The sequence below is a fragment of the Sus scrofa genome, chromosome 10 (genome assembly GCF_054392235.1).
Source record: "Sus scrofa isolate SSC_HxYL_T2T_F1_AM1 chromosome 10, Sscrofa_HxYL_maternal_Yorkshire_Landrace_v2.0, whole genome shotgun sequence".
NCBI lineage: Eukaryota > Metazoa > Chordata > Mammalia > Artiodactyla > Suidae > Sus > Sus scrofa.
The window spans coordinates 81,667,066-81,682,607 of NC_139392.1; the positions used below are offsets into that span (position 1 = coordinate 81,667,066).

A 15,542-nucleotide genomic window follows, 5' to 3' on the forward strand; every position below is an offset into this window, starting at 1 on the left:
ATGGGTTCAGTGAGCTCAGACTCTTGCATTTTCCCATATATAGAAAAGCACCAAATTCATCAACTTGAGATGTCTGGTTTTCTTCAATTAAGAGTAATCTTTTCATGTTCCCACAATCTGGTCTTTGCTACCAAATTCCTATCTATCCTCCCTTAGTTCCAGGGAGCACTCCCAGAGCTATCTGAGAGGCTGCCTCCAGGGCTTACATCCTCAGAAAGTCTGCCAAATAAAACTTAATTCCCAACTTTTAGGTGGTGTATTTTTTTTTAAAATCAATACATGGTAAAAAGTCAAATCCCATGTAAGATATCTGACTAACCTGCCACGTTATCTAAAGCTCAAACCACATGGATGACCCTAGAGGTTGAGTACATGTCAGATGGAGGAACCAAAGAAACTACATGTGCCAAATGTGGATGGATAAAGCCACTTTGGAAGTGACCCTCCATTTCCATACCCGTTTGAGCCCTGTGAATCAGAGACAATCTGCCTAGCTGACTCCTTCCTGAATTACCGACTCACAAAACTGCAAGCAAATGAAACTCCTTTAGGCCACTACTCCTTTAGGGTAGTTGATTATGAAGCAACTGGTAACTCCAACCCGTAGCCTATATGGTATCAAGATTCCATATGAATGCTCATCATTAGGACATATGACAAACAATTACTTGGATTTAAATATGTGCTCACATTTTAAAATTACATACTTGGGAATTCCCTTGTGGCATAGCAAGTTAAGAATCCGGTATTGTCTCTGCAGTGGCCCAGAACACTGCTGTGACGCAGGATTGATCCCTAGACTGGGAACTTGCGCATGCTGCAGGTGCATGAAGAAGAAGATAAATAAGTAAATAAATTTAAAAAGAAATAAAATTACCTACTTGGTTTTATTTTTTTAATTTGTCTTTTTTTTTAGGGCTGCACCTGTGGCATATGGAGGTTCCCAGGCTAGGGGTTGAATCAGAACTGTAGCCGCTGGCATATGCCACAGTGACAGCAATGCCAGATCCAAGCCATGTCTTTGACCTGAACCACAGCTCACGGCAACACTGGATCCTTAACCCAGTGAGTGAGGCCAGGGACCAAAACCTGCGTCCTCATGGATATCAAATTTGTTTCCACTGAGCTGCGGTGGGAGCTCCACATACTTGGTGTTTGTACATGACTTTAAAAATCATTTGAATTAAAACTAGTCCTCATCTAGTCCTCTTTTTCCAGTGCAATGTAACTGATAAAATTAATTATAAAACTTGTATTTATTCAAAGTGCTCATTTTTTTTGCCTCATCTATAAAACCAACCATTTGGGGAGGAAAGGAATGGAAACAGTAATGAAAACTAATGAAGAAATGTAAACTGCCAGTTCAGTTTCTGATAGTGTTAATTTTGACTCTGCACACAGGTCTATACAGTGGCGAAATGGGAAACTTTTGTAAGGTGATTTGCTGTAGTTTTTAGTATGAGAGTAAAAAGGATGAAAGGGCTGCCATTTAAATATTTGCATAGAGAAGTTGGAAAGACATTACAGCTATTCTAAATCTACTCTAGTGCATGAAAAGAACGTTTTTTCGCAGTCATCAATGCCAATGTGTTACTCCACTAGTAAAGTGAACATCTGTGCTAACTGGCTGCATTAGAACAGACAAATAAACTTACCACAGTGAGCTTCGTCAGACCTATCAGAGCAGTCTGGTTTATAGTCACAGACAAGGTGGGATGCGATACATTTCTTGCTGTGGCACAAAAAATCAGTGGCTTCTGGGCAAATCTCATTGGTCTCTCCCACTGAAGAAAAACAAAATCACAAACACAAACATCATTCTATAACACTTTAATTACATTTGAATACTCCTTTTAGTCTTGTTATAGACCCCACACTCATCTGATAAGTTAGAGATTTTAATACTTGTCCAGGGAGAGTTCCAGACAGCTTCCCTCGCTTCATCCCACCTGGAATTGTTCAGCAAGTAATATAGACTGTACTTCCAAAATACCTCTTCATCAACCAAGGGCTGACCACTGCCTAGTATATAAAGTCACACTCCTAATCAAGGCATTAACAATCTTTTGGTTTTGGTTCCAGTTTAGTTTTACAGACTCTTTTTCTGCAACTCTTTTCTTGAGCACCTGCAGGTAAACTTTATCCCAGGACTGAGGACTTCACAAATATGCCACTTGCTCTGCATTTTTCCCAGTGTTCACAAATGCTGCTTCCTTTCGTGTACTGGCTGTTGCCTCTTGTGTTCCTGGTGGTCTGCTCGATCTCAAGGAAAGGAGGAAAGACTCAAGGAAATGACTTACCTTTCTGCCCTTGTCTTGACTTTCTCTTTGCCATCCAAGCCTTGGGCTGAACACTCCCTTATCTCATGGTGCCTAAGAACACTTTTATTACCTGGAGTTCCCACTGTGGCTCAGTGGTAACAAACCTGACTAGTATCTATGAGGATTGTGGGTTCGATCCCTGGCCTCATTCAGTGGGTCGGGGGATCCAGCATTGCCTTGAGCTGTGGTGTAGGTCGCAGACATGACTTGCATTCCACGTTGCTGTGGCTGTGCTGTTGGTCAGCACCCGAAGCTCTGATTTGAACCCTAGCCCTGGAACTTCCATATGCTGCAGGTGCAACCCTAAAAAAAAAAAAAAAAAAAACAAACAAACACCTAGTTTACTTTTTCTTCCCCCACAGCATATGAAAGTCCCCAGGCCAGGGATCTTATCCGAGCTACAGCTGTGACCTACACCGCCGCTGTGGCACTGCTAGATCCCTGACCCACTGAGTGCCAGGCTGGGGATGGAACTAGCAATGCCACAGAGACAAATCAGATCATTAACCCACTGCACCACAGAGGGAACTCCAACCCCTTCTTATAAGACCTATTTACATGTCTTTCTTTCCCTCCAGACTCTAAGCTCCTTTGACACAGGATTCTTTGCTGTGTTTTCTTGGGCTGAACAAAGCACCTAATATACAATTCATGCTTTTTAAATGTTGGTTACAATACCTGAAGGCATAATGGTTTCATCTACAGGGGACATAGCAAAGAAAATGGACCTAGAATTTTCAAAGCAATTCACATATTTGAATATCATTTCAACTGATATGAAGTCTAATGATAATACTTCAACAGCTTCAAAGTGAAATACATCGAGGTCTTAAACTTTTTTAAAATCAAATTCAACAAATTAAATAAAGCTCAGCAATTCTTTTGTTACATAGACTACTACAGGTTCAGGCTAGTGTGTCTGAGGTGGGGTGAGTGACTCCAGGCTAGGCTAGGCAGATTTTCAGGAAGGAAATTAGTACAAATCTACAGATTTGATATAAATGCATTCCCACAGTTTTTAAATCATCCCCATAATAGCTAAAACTTGAATAATTTCCAGAAAAAAATTACTAGCAAAATACTGTCTAAATACGAAGATTGAAAAGAGAGTATCTATGGAAACAGCAAATATTTTGGCTATGGGTATTGGTAAGATCAAAAATGAAAGGTCATGTTCTTTGAGTGACTTAGAATCTTTGCCACGTAATTTTAATTAACACTAGTGAGAATTTACAATTAACCTCGAGCAGTGTGTGGACATTGTTTAGTATGCAAGTCTATTCATTGGAGATTATTTTATTTTTCTATGCCACAGGCTGTGGAGTCATATAATTACTCCACAGGGGAAATGTTTTTTTGATTTATAATTAAATAATTGGTTCTATAGTCTTTCTAAAAGATATGACTAAAATAGACTACATCTCTAAAGGAGGCTTCTTTTCTTAACAATATAGAATAGAAAAATCACAAAGAGAACTGAAGTCAGTGCTTTGAATTATAGTAAACTGAGCATAGACTGGAATATCTATGGCATAAGAGTTACACCAAGAAAAAATAAAAAGAGACTGCAATCCTAAGAAAAGTAGATCTTCTTTAAGGCATGGATATAGTCAGTTAGACTGTTGTTAGCATGGTAACTAGAAATTAACAGTGAGGATGTCTTGTATGTGTTTAGCCATTTTTAATCTCTTCATTTAGTCAAAATGGTAAAAGCAGTACCTATTGGCCTGGTGGATACATATGTGAAATGAAAGATCATTTCACATATTACACAGTTAATGATATGAGACTGGAAAGAACACTGGTGCTCAGAAGTGAAAGTTGAAGATAATCTGGCTGGCAGAATATGGCGTATGAAACCTACTAGATTCAATATTTATTCAATATATAGAGTCCTAAAGACCTAAAACCAAAACATGGTAATCTGAAAAGTCATAGAAAGAAGAAAAGGCCTGCAAAATAATGCAGCCATAAGAAATGAATATTTAATCCAAGAAAAGCAAGAGGAATATATAGGACTAATCCACTGTGGATCTAAACGAACAGTCACCAAACTCAAAGTGATGCCAACTAAAATTACTCTTTGAAATGGAATTTATGGTAAAGAAATCCTTGCCCATATAAACCTGCACTAAACGGTTTGGATTAAAACTGTTTTGTGCACGGGATTCATCACACAGAAGTAGGTGTAATCATTCTACAGCTTATATTTGTGGGCACACACTTGTTTCATCATCTTCTTCAAGTATTCATATGCTCTGAGATGTCAGACAGTACCTTTCACACTGGCACCCATTTTTGGAAGCACCTTTATTTCTCACGCAGAGTATTACCATCGGGAAGATACAAAGGTATCTTTGTATCTAATGGCCATCCTTGCCCGTCTTGGGAGACCATGTTATTCGGGTGATAATGTCATGTCTTCCTGGGCGCTTCCTCATGGTGACAGTTTCTCTCAATTTCCTAGTTTTTGATAACTTTTACAATTGGACAGTACTGGTCAAATTATTTTGTAAGATTTCCATTGGAATTCAAATTTCCCCTCTTATGATAATATAGGATTAGAGGTATAGGGGAGGAAGACTATATGATTCGTCATTGTTCATGGTGACCTTGTCCCCCTGGCTGATGCAGTTCTTGTCATGTTTCTCCACTTTTTATTTTATTTATTTATTTTTTGGGGACAGGGGCATATGGACATTCCCAGGCGAGGGGTTGAATCAGAGCTGCAGCTGCAGCCTACACCACAGCCACAGCAACACCAGATCCCTAACCCACTGAGTGAGGCCAGGGGTCAAACCCACATCCTCACAGAGGCAACACTGGGTCCTTACCTCACCAAGCCTCAACGGGAACTCCATGTTTCTCCTCTTTAAACTTACTTATTTTTTTCCATCCCTTTCCACACTATACTCTTTGGAAGGAAGTCACTCTGTGCAGACCATACCCATGGAGTAGAGATCTATGCTTCCCTCCTTGAGAGCAGAGACTCCACATACATGACTTGGAATTTATGGATTAATTAAATGGATTAGTGGATTAGTCCTATATATTCCTCTTGCTTTTCTTGGATTTCTCCCTTACATATGGGAGATTTGTCTTTTCTTTCCCATTCACATAGGTATTTAGTCATTTGTTTATATCACTATGGAATCAAGGATATTTATTTTATAATTTGAGTCATAATACAATGTTATTTTATTTTATTGCTCAAATTATTTCAGTTCTGGTCAAAAGGAGCTCTTTTAGTTGGCTCCTGTGTCCCTTTGACATACTCTTATAAAAGCAGCTTTTTATTTTAATTTTATTTTTTCACACTGCTTTATATTTTAGCACCATATGTTGCTTCAGGCTTATCTTGTATATTTTTTGACCCAGTCCTAGAATCAGCCATCAGCCATTTCTCCAAGAAGCCCTGGTTCCATTTACTGGAGAAGCTGTCGGCAGCAAGTATCTGGGTACCAGGTTGCTCCCTGTTACGAGGGTGGCATTGTTTCTATGCTATGATAACTTGAGGAGTCACGCCATTTTTCAACTAAAGGTAATGATCAGTTTTCTCTCTTCAGTTAGTGTCTTTCCCTATGTCTCTGTTCTCTACTTCTGGAACTCCTATTAAAAGTGCTGGATTCGCTTATTTTATCCGCCATGTCTCAATTTCTGTTCTATATTTTTTTTCCTCTGTTTTACCTTGCTGTGTTGTGTTCTGGTGAGTAAGCTCACATTCACTTGATGATTTACGTTTCAGTTGTGCCTCTTATAAGTTTAACTTTTCTGTTGATGTGTATCTTCGATTACAATTTCTGGAAGTTAAATTTAATTTTTTTAAAGTTTCCATCCTGCCTATTTTATTTGATGCTCTTTCTTCCTGTCTGTCTGTCTCTCTCTTGTATTATGATCCCAACAGCATATGGTCCATAAATTTACACCAGCTTCATGTATCGTTGTTAAAGTTTCTTTGGTTCTAGAAATTTTAACATTAATGTGTTGTTTTGGAGGTCTCATTATCACATTCACATACTATTCTGTTTGTGGTGGGGAACACATTTTAGGTTTGGGTTTCATTCTGGCAGCTCCTATTCTGTTTGTTTATTTTTCTTCACTTTTTTCCTGAGTCCCTGGATAGACAACAGATTTCTCTGCGGTTCCCTTAAAAGGACCACCAGGCTTTATATAAGAGGTGCATGTCTAGCTTTCCTATTTGCGTATAGGTTTAAACATTCCACGTTCCAGATACCACATTCCATGTCCATGTCCCCAAGTACTTTAAGCCCCAAGTTAGCTTCCACCTTGAACTATGTCTGAGTCCCCTCTTTGGTTCTAGGGCTGGTAGATTTTCTTCTCTTTTTCTTTTTAAAATTTTGGCTTAGAGTATTAATAAATGCCTTTCAAATATTTTTACATGTTTGTTGTAATGGGAAACACATTCTATATGATTCTGTCAATTCTTCTGTTGTCTAACTTTCAATATAAATTTAATATTTAATACTGTCAATACCTTCTATCATGAATTCTAAAAGTAACCCCAAGGAAGTCCCCGTAAAACAATTTTCTCCAAATAATGCTCCTTATTTAAAAAAATTATTATAGTTGATCTACAATGTTCTCTCAATTTCTGCTATACAACAAAGAATATTTCTTATTTAATGTAAACTTTATGCGACTTGCATTTTGTCCAATAGTAGACCTATGGTTACAATACCCCCCTGAAAGTAGCATATATCACTTTTCTTATCTTGTGTTCCCATATAAGTAAATGTATATGAACATTTGAGTGCATTCAGTGAAACAGAAACATTAAGAAATATTTGTCATGGCTAGAAGAGGGAAATTTTTCATAAACTTGGTTTCCTTTTGTTTATTATTGTATAAATTTTCCTTGTCATTTGTCTGTTTTAACTTGTTGATAAATTATCTTTGGATAGCTTTTATTCTAGGTATGTTTCGAAAGTTTTATCATACTAAGTAAAAGTGTACATTTAGTCAAAGCTTGTAGTACTGAATAATAAATATGGATTGTTAATGGAAAGTCCAAATGTGTGGATCAATATAACGATCTGAATCTCCATTCTTATAAAAGCTGTGTAACCTTAGATACGTCATTTAATATCAATCTCTACATGAAAATAATGATAATCACTCTATCCTACAAAGCAGTATATCTTTATATCTAGTGACATCATCAATTTAGTATCTTTACTTATTCATCCTAGAAAAACATACTAAACAATTTTCAGACACCTTGGTGGACAGTTTTTACCATCAAACAATTTATAATCTGGTGGTGAAAACTTATTAATAAAATAGGATATTAAGGGCTAATGAAGATATTTATGGCTTGCTGTCAGAGGACAATAAAATGTAGCTCTGATTTGCACTGGTGTGTTAATAAATACATAATACATTTATTTAGCTGATGACCTTTCAAAATGTCTTGGCTTGTCATTTAGCCAATTAGAATGATAGGCCAGACCACTCAACTGAGAAGCAGACCCTTTATAAAGTCTCCATTCTTCTCAGTTTCCTTATCAAGTAAGTTTGGCCACATATTGCAAATATGGAAAGTTCAGTCTTATTTGAAGAATAACATTTAGGCTTAAAAAAAAAAAAGGCTCAAGAAAAAAAAACTGTTTTGGGAAAGATCATGCAAATCCTAAACTCTTCCTTGGCAGATGAATTGCTTCCTTCACTGAGTGCTTTTTTTGTCCTAGCAATCATGTGAGGGTCAAGTTTGCAAGTAAAAGGAAATCTCGACACTGCTGATGACATCTCGTAACTAGTATTTTTAAATGTCCAGAAAATAACAATACTACATTTCAAAGTTCCCATTCAGCATGAATGAGTGTTTAGACCTATCTTATGTTAGAAAAATTGCTAGGTTTTAAGAAGGTCACTGCACCTATCAGACAATTGAGAACAACACATCTGAGACTGTAACCTCTGTGATCTCAGCGACAGCAAAGTTCGGTTTGTGCCAAAATTATCAGAAGTGTTACCGGAGTTACTGGACTGTGTCTTAGAGGATAGCAAGAGCTTAGGGAAAGATAAAAATTGTGATTCCACCTGTGCTACATAGAGGCAAGGTGTATATGAAGTGGAAAATATCCTAAAGATCAACTTTTCATATTTTGAAGCAAAAGGTGACCTTCTAAACTGGTTCTCTATTTGTTTGAAAGAAAATGATACATACCAACCTCTCTTTCTCTCTCTTTTTTTTTTTTTTTTTTTCTTTTTAGGGCTGTATCTACGGCATGTGGAAGCTCCTGGGCTAGGGGTTGAATTAGAGCTTCAGCTGCCGGTCTACACCACGAACATGGAAACACAGGATCTGAGCAGCAGCTGAGACCTCTGTGGCAGCTTGTGCGATGCTGGATTCTTAACCCACTAAGGGAGCCCAGGAATCAAACCTGCCTCCTCACAGAGACAACATCAGGTCCTTAACTCTCTGAGCCACAAGGGGAACTCTACCAATCCCTCTTTTCAGACACGAGGCTTAGATTTTTATCTTCAGTTATTTTTAAATCTGAATATATTTGAAATATCTAGTTTTCCTTAGAGATTGTCCCTGTAATTTAAGGACAGAAGACTGCTGAACCCTAAACGCTAGATACATCAAATTACTGGTTTAAAGGTTGAGACAAAAGGCCTTTCAGAAGGCCTACAATGAAGGAAAGAAAAGGAAATGAGAAAATAAAGTGAAATCAACAACATAACTTAGAAGTGATATATTTGACAAGGCCCACAATGCTTTTCTGCTTGAAGAAGCATTTTTTTCGTGGTTTAATGATTCAAGGGTCCTCATTCACTACTCATCCTTTTCAGTTCCGAATACTCCACTAAAAGAACCCTTGCTCAGTCATCTGGTAATTTCCTAACTATCATTTTAAAAGAAACGTGAACCCTTTCCATTATGGACTTTATTGAGGAATCCAGTATGCCAAAAATGCCTTCCTCCTTATAACCCTCAATTCCCTCAGCTCCTGGGAACCATCTTCCTGCTTCCCTCTCTCATCTTCACCCTCCTTCTCTCTTGGCTCCTTTTCCAGTCCAGGCCTTGAATGTGGGCAGAGCAAACTGTGACCCTTTGCTCTTCTTTGAGTGTCACATTTACTGGCATGATTTTACCTGCTAACTGGGGGTGGATGACTTGTTATCTACAACCCAATCTGTCCCTTTTCCTGAGTTTAGACACTTAGGATGCATTTGCCGCTGGATTCCTCTATAACATATCAGACACACTGAACGTGACCACAAATGCAATTTCTTCTTTCAAAAGAAGCCTCCTACTTTACATTTTTCTACTTCAAGTCTCCTACTAAACCTCACCATGCCCATGTGTGCATGGTCCATGGAAACCTAACATGTTTTCTCACCTAGTTTGGTCTCTATTTTGTTTTTACGCCCTCACCCTTCCGCAACCATGTGGTGGAGAGAGTTGGATATTTATGATGCATACCTGCAAAAGCTCCAGTGGTAGCTTTTGCTGGGTGGTAGCTGCTCAGTCAGGTGCTTGATTTTTCAGTGCCATTTGCAACTAGGTGGGGCCATGAGGGGGAGTTCTAATTCACGGATTGTGAGTGGAGGAGTTACCACTTCCAGGTGAAACCACACAAACCTCCAGACATTGCTCATCACGTTCTTTTCCTCTTCTGGTTGCACAGAAATGTGATGGTCATGGACCTTGGAGGTCAGAGATGATGACCTGCTTGAGTCCCTGAATAACTGCCGGAGAAGAATTGTTCCACTAAACTGTTCACCTGCTAACTACCATAAGGTGAATATGACATGAACTTGAATGGTGACCTTTGTGTTACAGCTGTGGCCTCCCCTACTACAACTAGGATATGATGATGCTGTTGGCGATGCTGATGCTGATGCTTAGGGAGAACGGGTTGCATGTCTCATTCTGTTTAAGCACATTACAAATATTTACTCATTTAACTCTAAAGATAGCTCCATGAAGCAGGTGCTATATTTTTTCACATTATTTAAATTACTAAAGGAAACAGATGTTATTCAAATTACTAAAGCCGGATTCATGCTGACTTTTAACCAATAAACTGCATACCTCTCTCATCCTACTCAAATGTCCATTCCAATAAGCCACAAGTCAAGTGTTACTTCTTCCAAGTCTCATTTATCCATCTAGCTGTCTGGTGTCCTGGATAATACCAATGACAACATGACGTATCAGAATACACTATACTGACACATTTTCTGTTGGATTTATCCATTATACAACAGACAAACTAAACATACTTTCCTAGGGGAAAAAATGAAAGGACCCTTGAAGGAAGGATCTTTGTTATAGTATTGCTACATCCCTACTATACACATAGCCCAGGCACCTTTTGGTGATGAAGTAATATTTGCTGAACGGTGTTTAAGTTTGGTAAAATTGCCTGGACTTTACCACTATGATCAGAGGAGGCAGTTAATTCAAGTAAATTATAAACCTTCTATGAGTACTAAGGACTAAGAATTACATTTAATGAATTGAAAATATATTTGGCAAAATCATCCCTACAAAATTTGCAGTTAAAAATAAAGAAAACTATCACCTCTGGAAAACTGTTCAGAGGATAAATAAGCTGCATGATAATTATTATCACTGCCTAAGATAATTTCTGAGATGTAATGTATTCTATGAGCTTGAAAGTCTATGTAAACACAGCTAATGATGTAATTTATTGGTTGCTACACAGACAAGTAGGTCCACAGAGTGTGATGACATGAGGCAGAAAGCAAAGATAAGGTAAAGAGAAATGAAGCAGAGCAACCTGGACTATTGAGATAATAAATACTCTTTTTCAGGAATTCAGATTTGGTGTGAGACATAAAATTGTAAGAAAAGAAAAAAACGTACTCAAAGAAATTATCATCATTTACAGGTGGCCCTTCACTAAAGATGTCCGTGTACATGCCAGATTCCAACTCTAACTTGAAGACTCATAATGGATGGAGGATGTTTTGTGTTTAGACGTAATTAGAATTTTCTAATTTTTATATATATATATATATATATAAATATAATTTATATATATAGTCTTTTTAGGGCCACACCCATGGCATTTGGAAGTTCCCAGGTTAGGGGTTGAATCAGAGCTGTAGCCACTGGCCTACACCACAGCCACAGCAATGCCAGATCTGAGCCACGTCTGTGACCTACACCACAGCTCAGAGCAATGGCAGATCCTTAACACACTGGGCGAGGCCAGGGATTGAACCTGTGTCCTAATGGATGCTAGTCAGATTCGTTTCTGCTGAGCCACGACAGGAGCTCCTAATTGCTGTATTAAGTAGCGAGTGCACACCTTGCTTAAGTTTATCTCCACTCCACTGGAGATGAGGCATAAGAGGAAATTTGTACCTTGAAGCACCAATATCATCTATAGCTAATAGAAAATGGCAAAAGGAGACAGATTCAATTTCTTATTTACCTTTTGTCTCAAAATTCTATTTCTTTTTCCTTTGCTCAGGTAATTTTTGCATGGAAATTATACTGAAGCATTTGTGGTTGGTTCAAAATATTAATACATAGTAGGGATATATGCTTATTTAAGTATACGATATAAAAATAGTTGATTAATTTTGACCAAATGGAAAACTATCATATATATGATATGTCATATATTTGGTATGGTTATTTATATATAACCAAGTCAGAAGTTATTTACTGTGTTTGTTTCTTGTTCTACTACAACTACTATAGAGTGATAGAATAATCACTAAATGGACTGTCCATAAGCCTATTTCCAGTCCCACATTACATTCCCACTTGTGCGTAAAACCCTCAAGTAACCTAGAATGAAATCATTAAAACACTCTAGACTGCTAGGATCTTTCCATGCTAAAATTCTAGGGGGTTTGAAGGCTATCTTGAAAATACTTTCTTAGCTAATTCATTGGAAATTAGATGGTTGTTTTTCAAAAATATAAATGCAAGTACAAAAATGCTGTAATCTAAAATTATTATTTTCAGCCACCCCAAACCACACTTCTCTTATGAACTAAAATGTCATAAAATTGATGGACATTAAATAATTAAAAGTTATTCTTATAAAATGTCTCAAGCCGTAGGCAGTCCTACTCCAACATCTATACCTCCACTAGAATGAAGAAATCAAGAGTTACATAAGAACCCAAGAGTTTACTAGCATTGATCCTATAAAATAAGATGTGCAAACAACTGGAAAACCCCAAAACATTAACTTTTTTAAATACAAAATAGGCAAAAATAATTAGGCCAAAAACTTAGGCTAATGAGATGGAGAATGTGGAAGTATGTATTGAAATGTAGAGACATATTTCTGACGTGTACGTACTCCCCCAAGAGTTGACCATGAATCTTCTGTGAGAATCTATCACATGGATAGAAAACATGACTAATTAGAATCTTATAAAATATATTCTGTGTGCCCTCGACTGATATTCAAAAGAAACACAAGGTGAATGTACTTCCTGTTCAAGGTGATTGCTCAGGCTAGGGCAATAGGTCCACCTCTAACATGCACAAGGTCTGGAGCAGACACCCCAGTCTGCAGGTACAATCCCATCCTCATCTCCATAGTCATCTCACAGCTAACCCTGCTGCTCAGGGTATTCATAGCAGCTCCACAGTTGTCCATGAAAGAACAGAACTGGGGAAGAGGTTGGCCAAGGCCCCTGATACCAGCTTGGAACTGCAAAATCAGAGTAATCTGAGACCCCAGATTCAGAACAGGGAACATGGGCTCTGAGTGGGTATGTCTTTTTCGCTCTCAACAGACTCCTTGTCAAGAGTGGGATGAAGGAGTGGTATGCCTGAGAAGGAACAGAATAGAGCAGCTAATGCTCATTACCCAGAATCTCAGGTTGGTACTACACAGTTGATTGAGCAATGGACAGATGATGATTAAAGTTATGCCAATAGGATTATTGCATTTGAGACAGCGTGCTGTACCAAGACACACAGAAATTGAAGTTTTGGGGGCACAGGAGTCTAATGGGCACTTTAGGGGAGCAAATTTCCATGAGCCCCTGTTACTTAGGTCTTTGGAGCTTATTCTTTCAAGGGTGGCTTACACAATTGTTTCTTCAATCCTCTGATCCATCCTAAAATCTTTAGAAAAAAATGACCTTGATTTATTTAAAAATGCTAAGATTTATTTCTAGTATATACACTAAGGAAGAATATAAACTGTTAACTGCAATTATTATTACTCTACCTTGGCCTCACTTTAGAAGTTGGAGTATTACAACAATAATTGATGATATGTGTAATAAAGAAAAACAGTCCCATATTCAAGGAACTACATGGCCTACCTAAAAATATAAGATTCCATAACCTCTCTGATGTTGATACCAGTAGTGGGTTTTAATGAAGAATAAGAGATTTTGAAATGCTGAGCAGTCTGATTCAGACTTTTTAATTAGTTTGTCTTGTCAATTATTTATGTAGTAAGGGCACTGCAGGACACTGTTACATAATTTTCAATTTACATACAAATTTCAGGGTCAAACAATGATCAAGTTATGTTTTTATGCATAAAATGATTACAAATAAGTCCAATCACAGTCTAATATTATCTTTGACGCTTTCCATTGAACGCTCTCACATGTGTGAGATGTATAAAATTAATTTGCACTGTATTTTTGATTTAATATTTCATTTAAGTCCTCAGAATTTAATAAGTTTACTGTAGACGAAAATAAATATTTTGAGGCATTTTATAATTGTTTACAAAGAGTTCAGCTGCAATAAAAAACTTTAAAACATTTTTTATCAAAATCTTAAAAACTTCTTGAATAAAATCTCTAACCATTGTGTCATTTGGTTAAATTAATTAATCTTTCTGAGGCTCAAATTCCTCATCTGATAAATGGAGATTCTGAAGTTCCTATATGAATAGTAGGGTTGTGTGAACATTAAATGTGATACTGTATACAAAGTTTTCAGTATACACTTAACATTTAGTAATTAGTTCTTTAGTGTTACTTTCTCCAATTTTTTTTTCTTGATTCTTGACTATTTGCCCTCTCAGAACCTTAGTTTCTTTATCTATAAAATGGGGTCTTATAAGATTTAGCTAAAAGAAAATATATGAAGTTGGTAAAAATGTCCTTCATTTACAGATGTTGAAAGTCTTAATTCTTCTTGCAGCCATCTTCGGCCAGCACACCCTCTACAACAAAATGCTGCATTAAGAAAACGCTAATAATATTTTTCTATCGTTTACTTTCTAAATAGTGTTAGAAAATGCTATCAGTATTAATAGATGATATTAATTCTTGACTTACAATGGACTGGATACTGGTTTAATCACCTTGCAAGGATTAAATCAATAGATTTCTACAATATTCTATTGTATAGAAAAGGCATTAGAGTGGTTAAGCAACTAGTTGCAGGTCACAGTTGAGAAACAGTAAAATTATAATTCAAAATTGAGTTAATGATTCCAACACCTATCATGTTATATTACCTCTAAGATATTTTTCCAATCAAAACGGTGATGAAAGAATATAATTAAATTGTGTTCTATTTGAACTTTTGAGGAGATTTGAAAAATGTTGAAAAATCTTTAAAAAGCACAGGTTTTCTTGGAATATAAGTGTTAGACCAGAAACACCAAAAGCTCACTGGATTAACTGTCAAACTTAACATAATATTTAAATTTAATATATTGCATAAATTTTTGAGAGATAAACACACCAAATAGTGCATTATGCACTAAAAAATAAAGTAGGATTGACATCTTGGGGAAAGAGATACATTCAAAAAAATGATGATATAATTTTCTATAAAACATTGAAAAACACTTTTATGTTAGTAAAAATACATTACTGTATTTTACAGTTATATTTTAGATTATTTTAAATATTATTGATAGAAAACCATTTTTTTTACTTCTATTGTTGGCAGTCTGAGATTTTTGTCACCCAGTTAAGACCATCTGAGAGAAAATATTTATAATGTCTAATAAAATACTGAGATGTATTTTCAAATTCAAGACTCTTCAAAGTCTGAAATGAAATAAATTCTGCTTTCTGGAAATTTCTATTGAAATCTGGAGGTAACTTCACGGGCTAAGGACTCACCAGGGTAGGAAACTTACTGGAGGTTCCCACACAAAACTGCAATCAATAGGGCTTATATTGGCTACATTAGAGTAAATAAGAAATAAAGCTGCCTCTCAGAAGTGGTGGAGATAGATATAGAATCACCTGTATATCTATCTCCCAATC

At 36.8% G+C, this 15,542-nt stretch overlaps 1 protein-coding gene across 8 annotated transcripts in view; it reads right to left on the reverse strand.

The window, feature by feature from the left end:
* Positions 1-15,542, reverse strand: part of MALRD1 (MAM and LDL receptor class A domain containing 1) — an 860,334-nt gene that overhangs the window by 202,515 nt on the left and 642,277 nt on the right. For all 8 annotated transcript variants that reach the window (XM_084980970.1, XM_084980973.1, XM_084980974.1 and 5 more), the window contains one exon: positions 1,656-1,784. In XM_084980970.1, the coding sequence (XP_084837096.1) occupies positions 1,656-1,784 (129 nt within the window). The remainder of the gene's footprint in view (positions 1-1,655; positions 1,785-15,542) is intronic.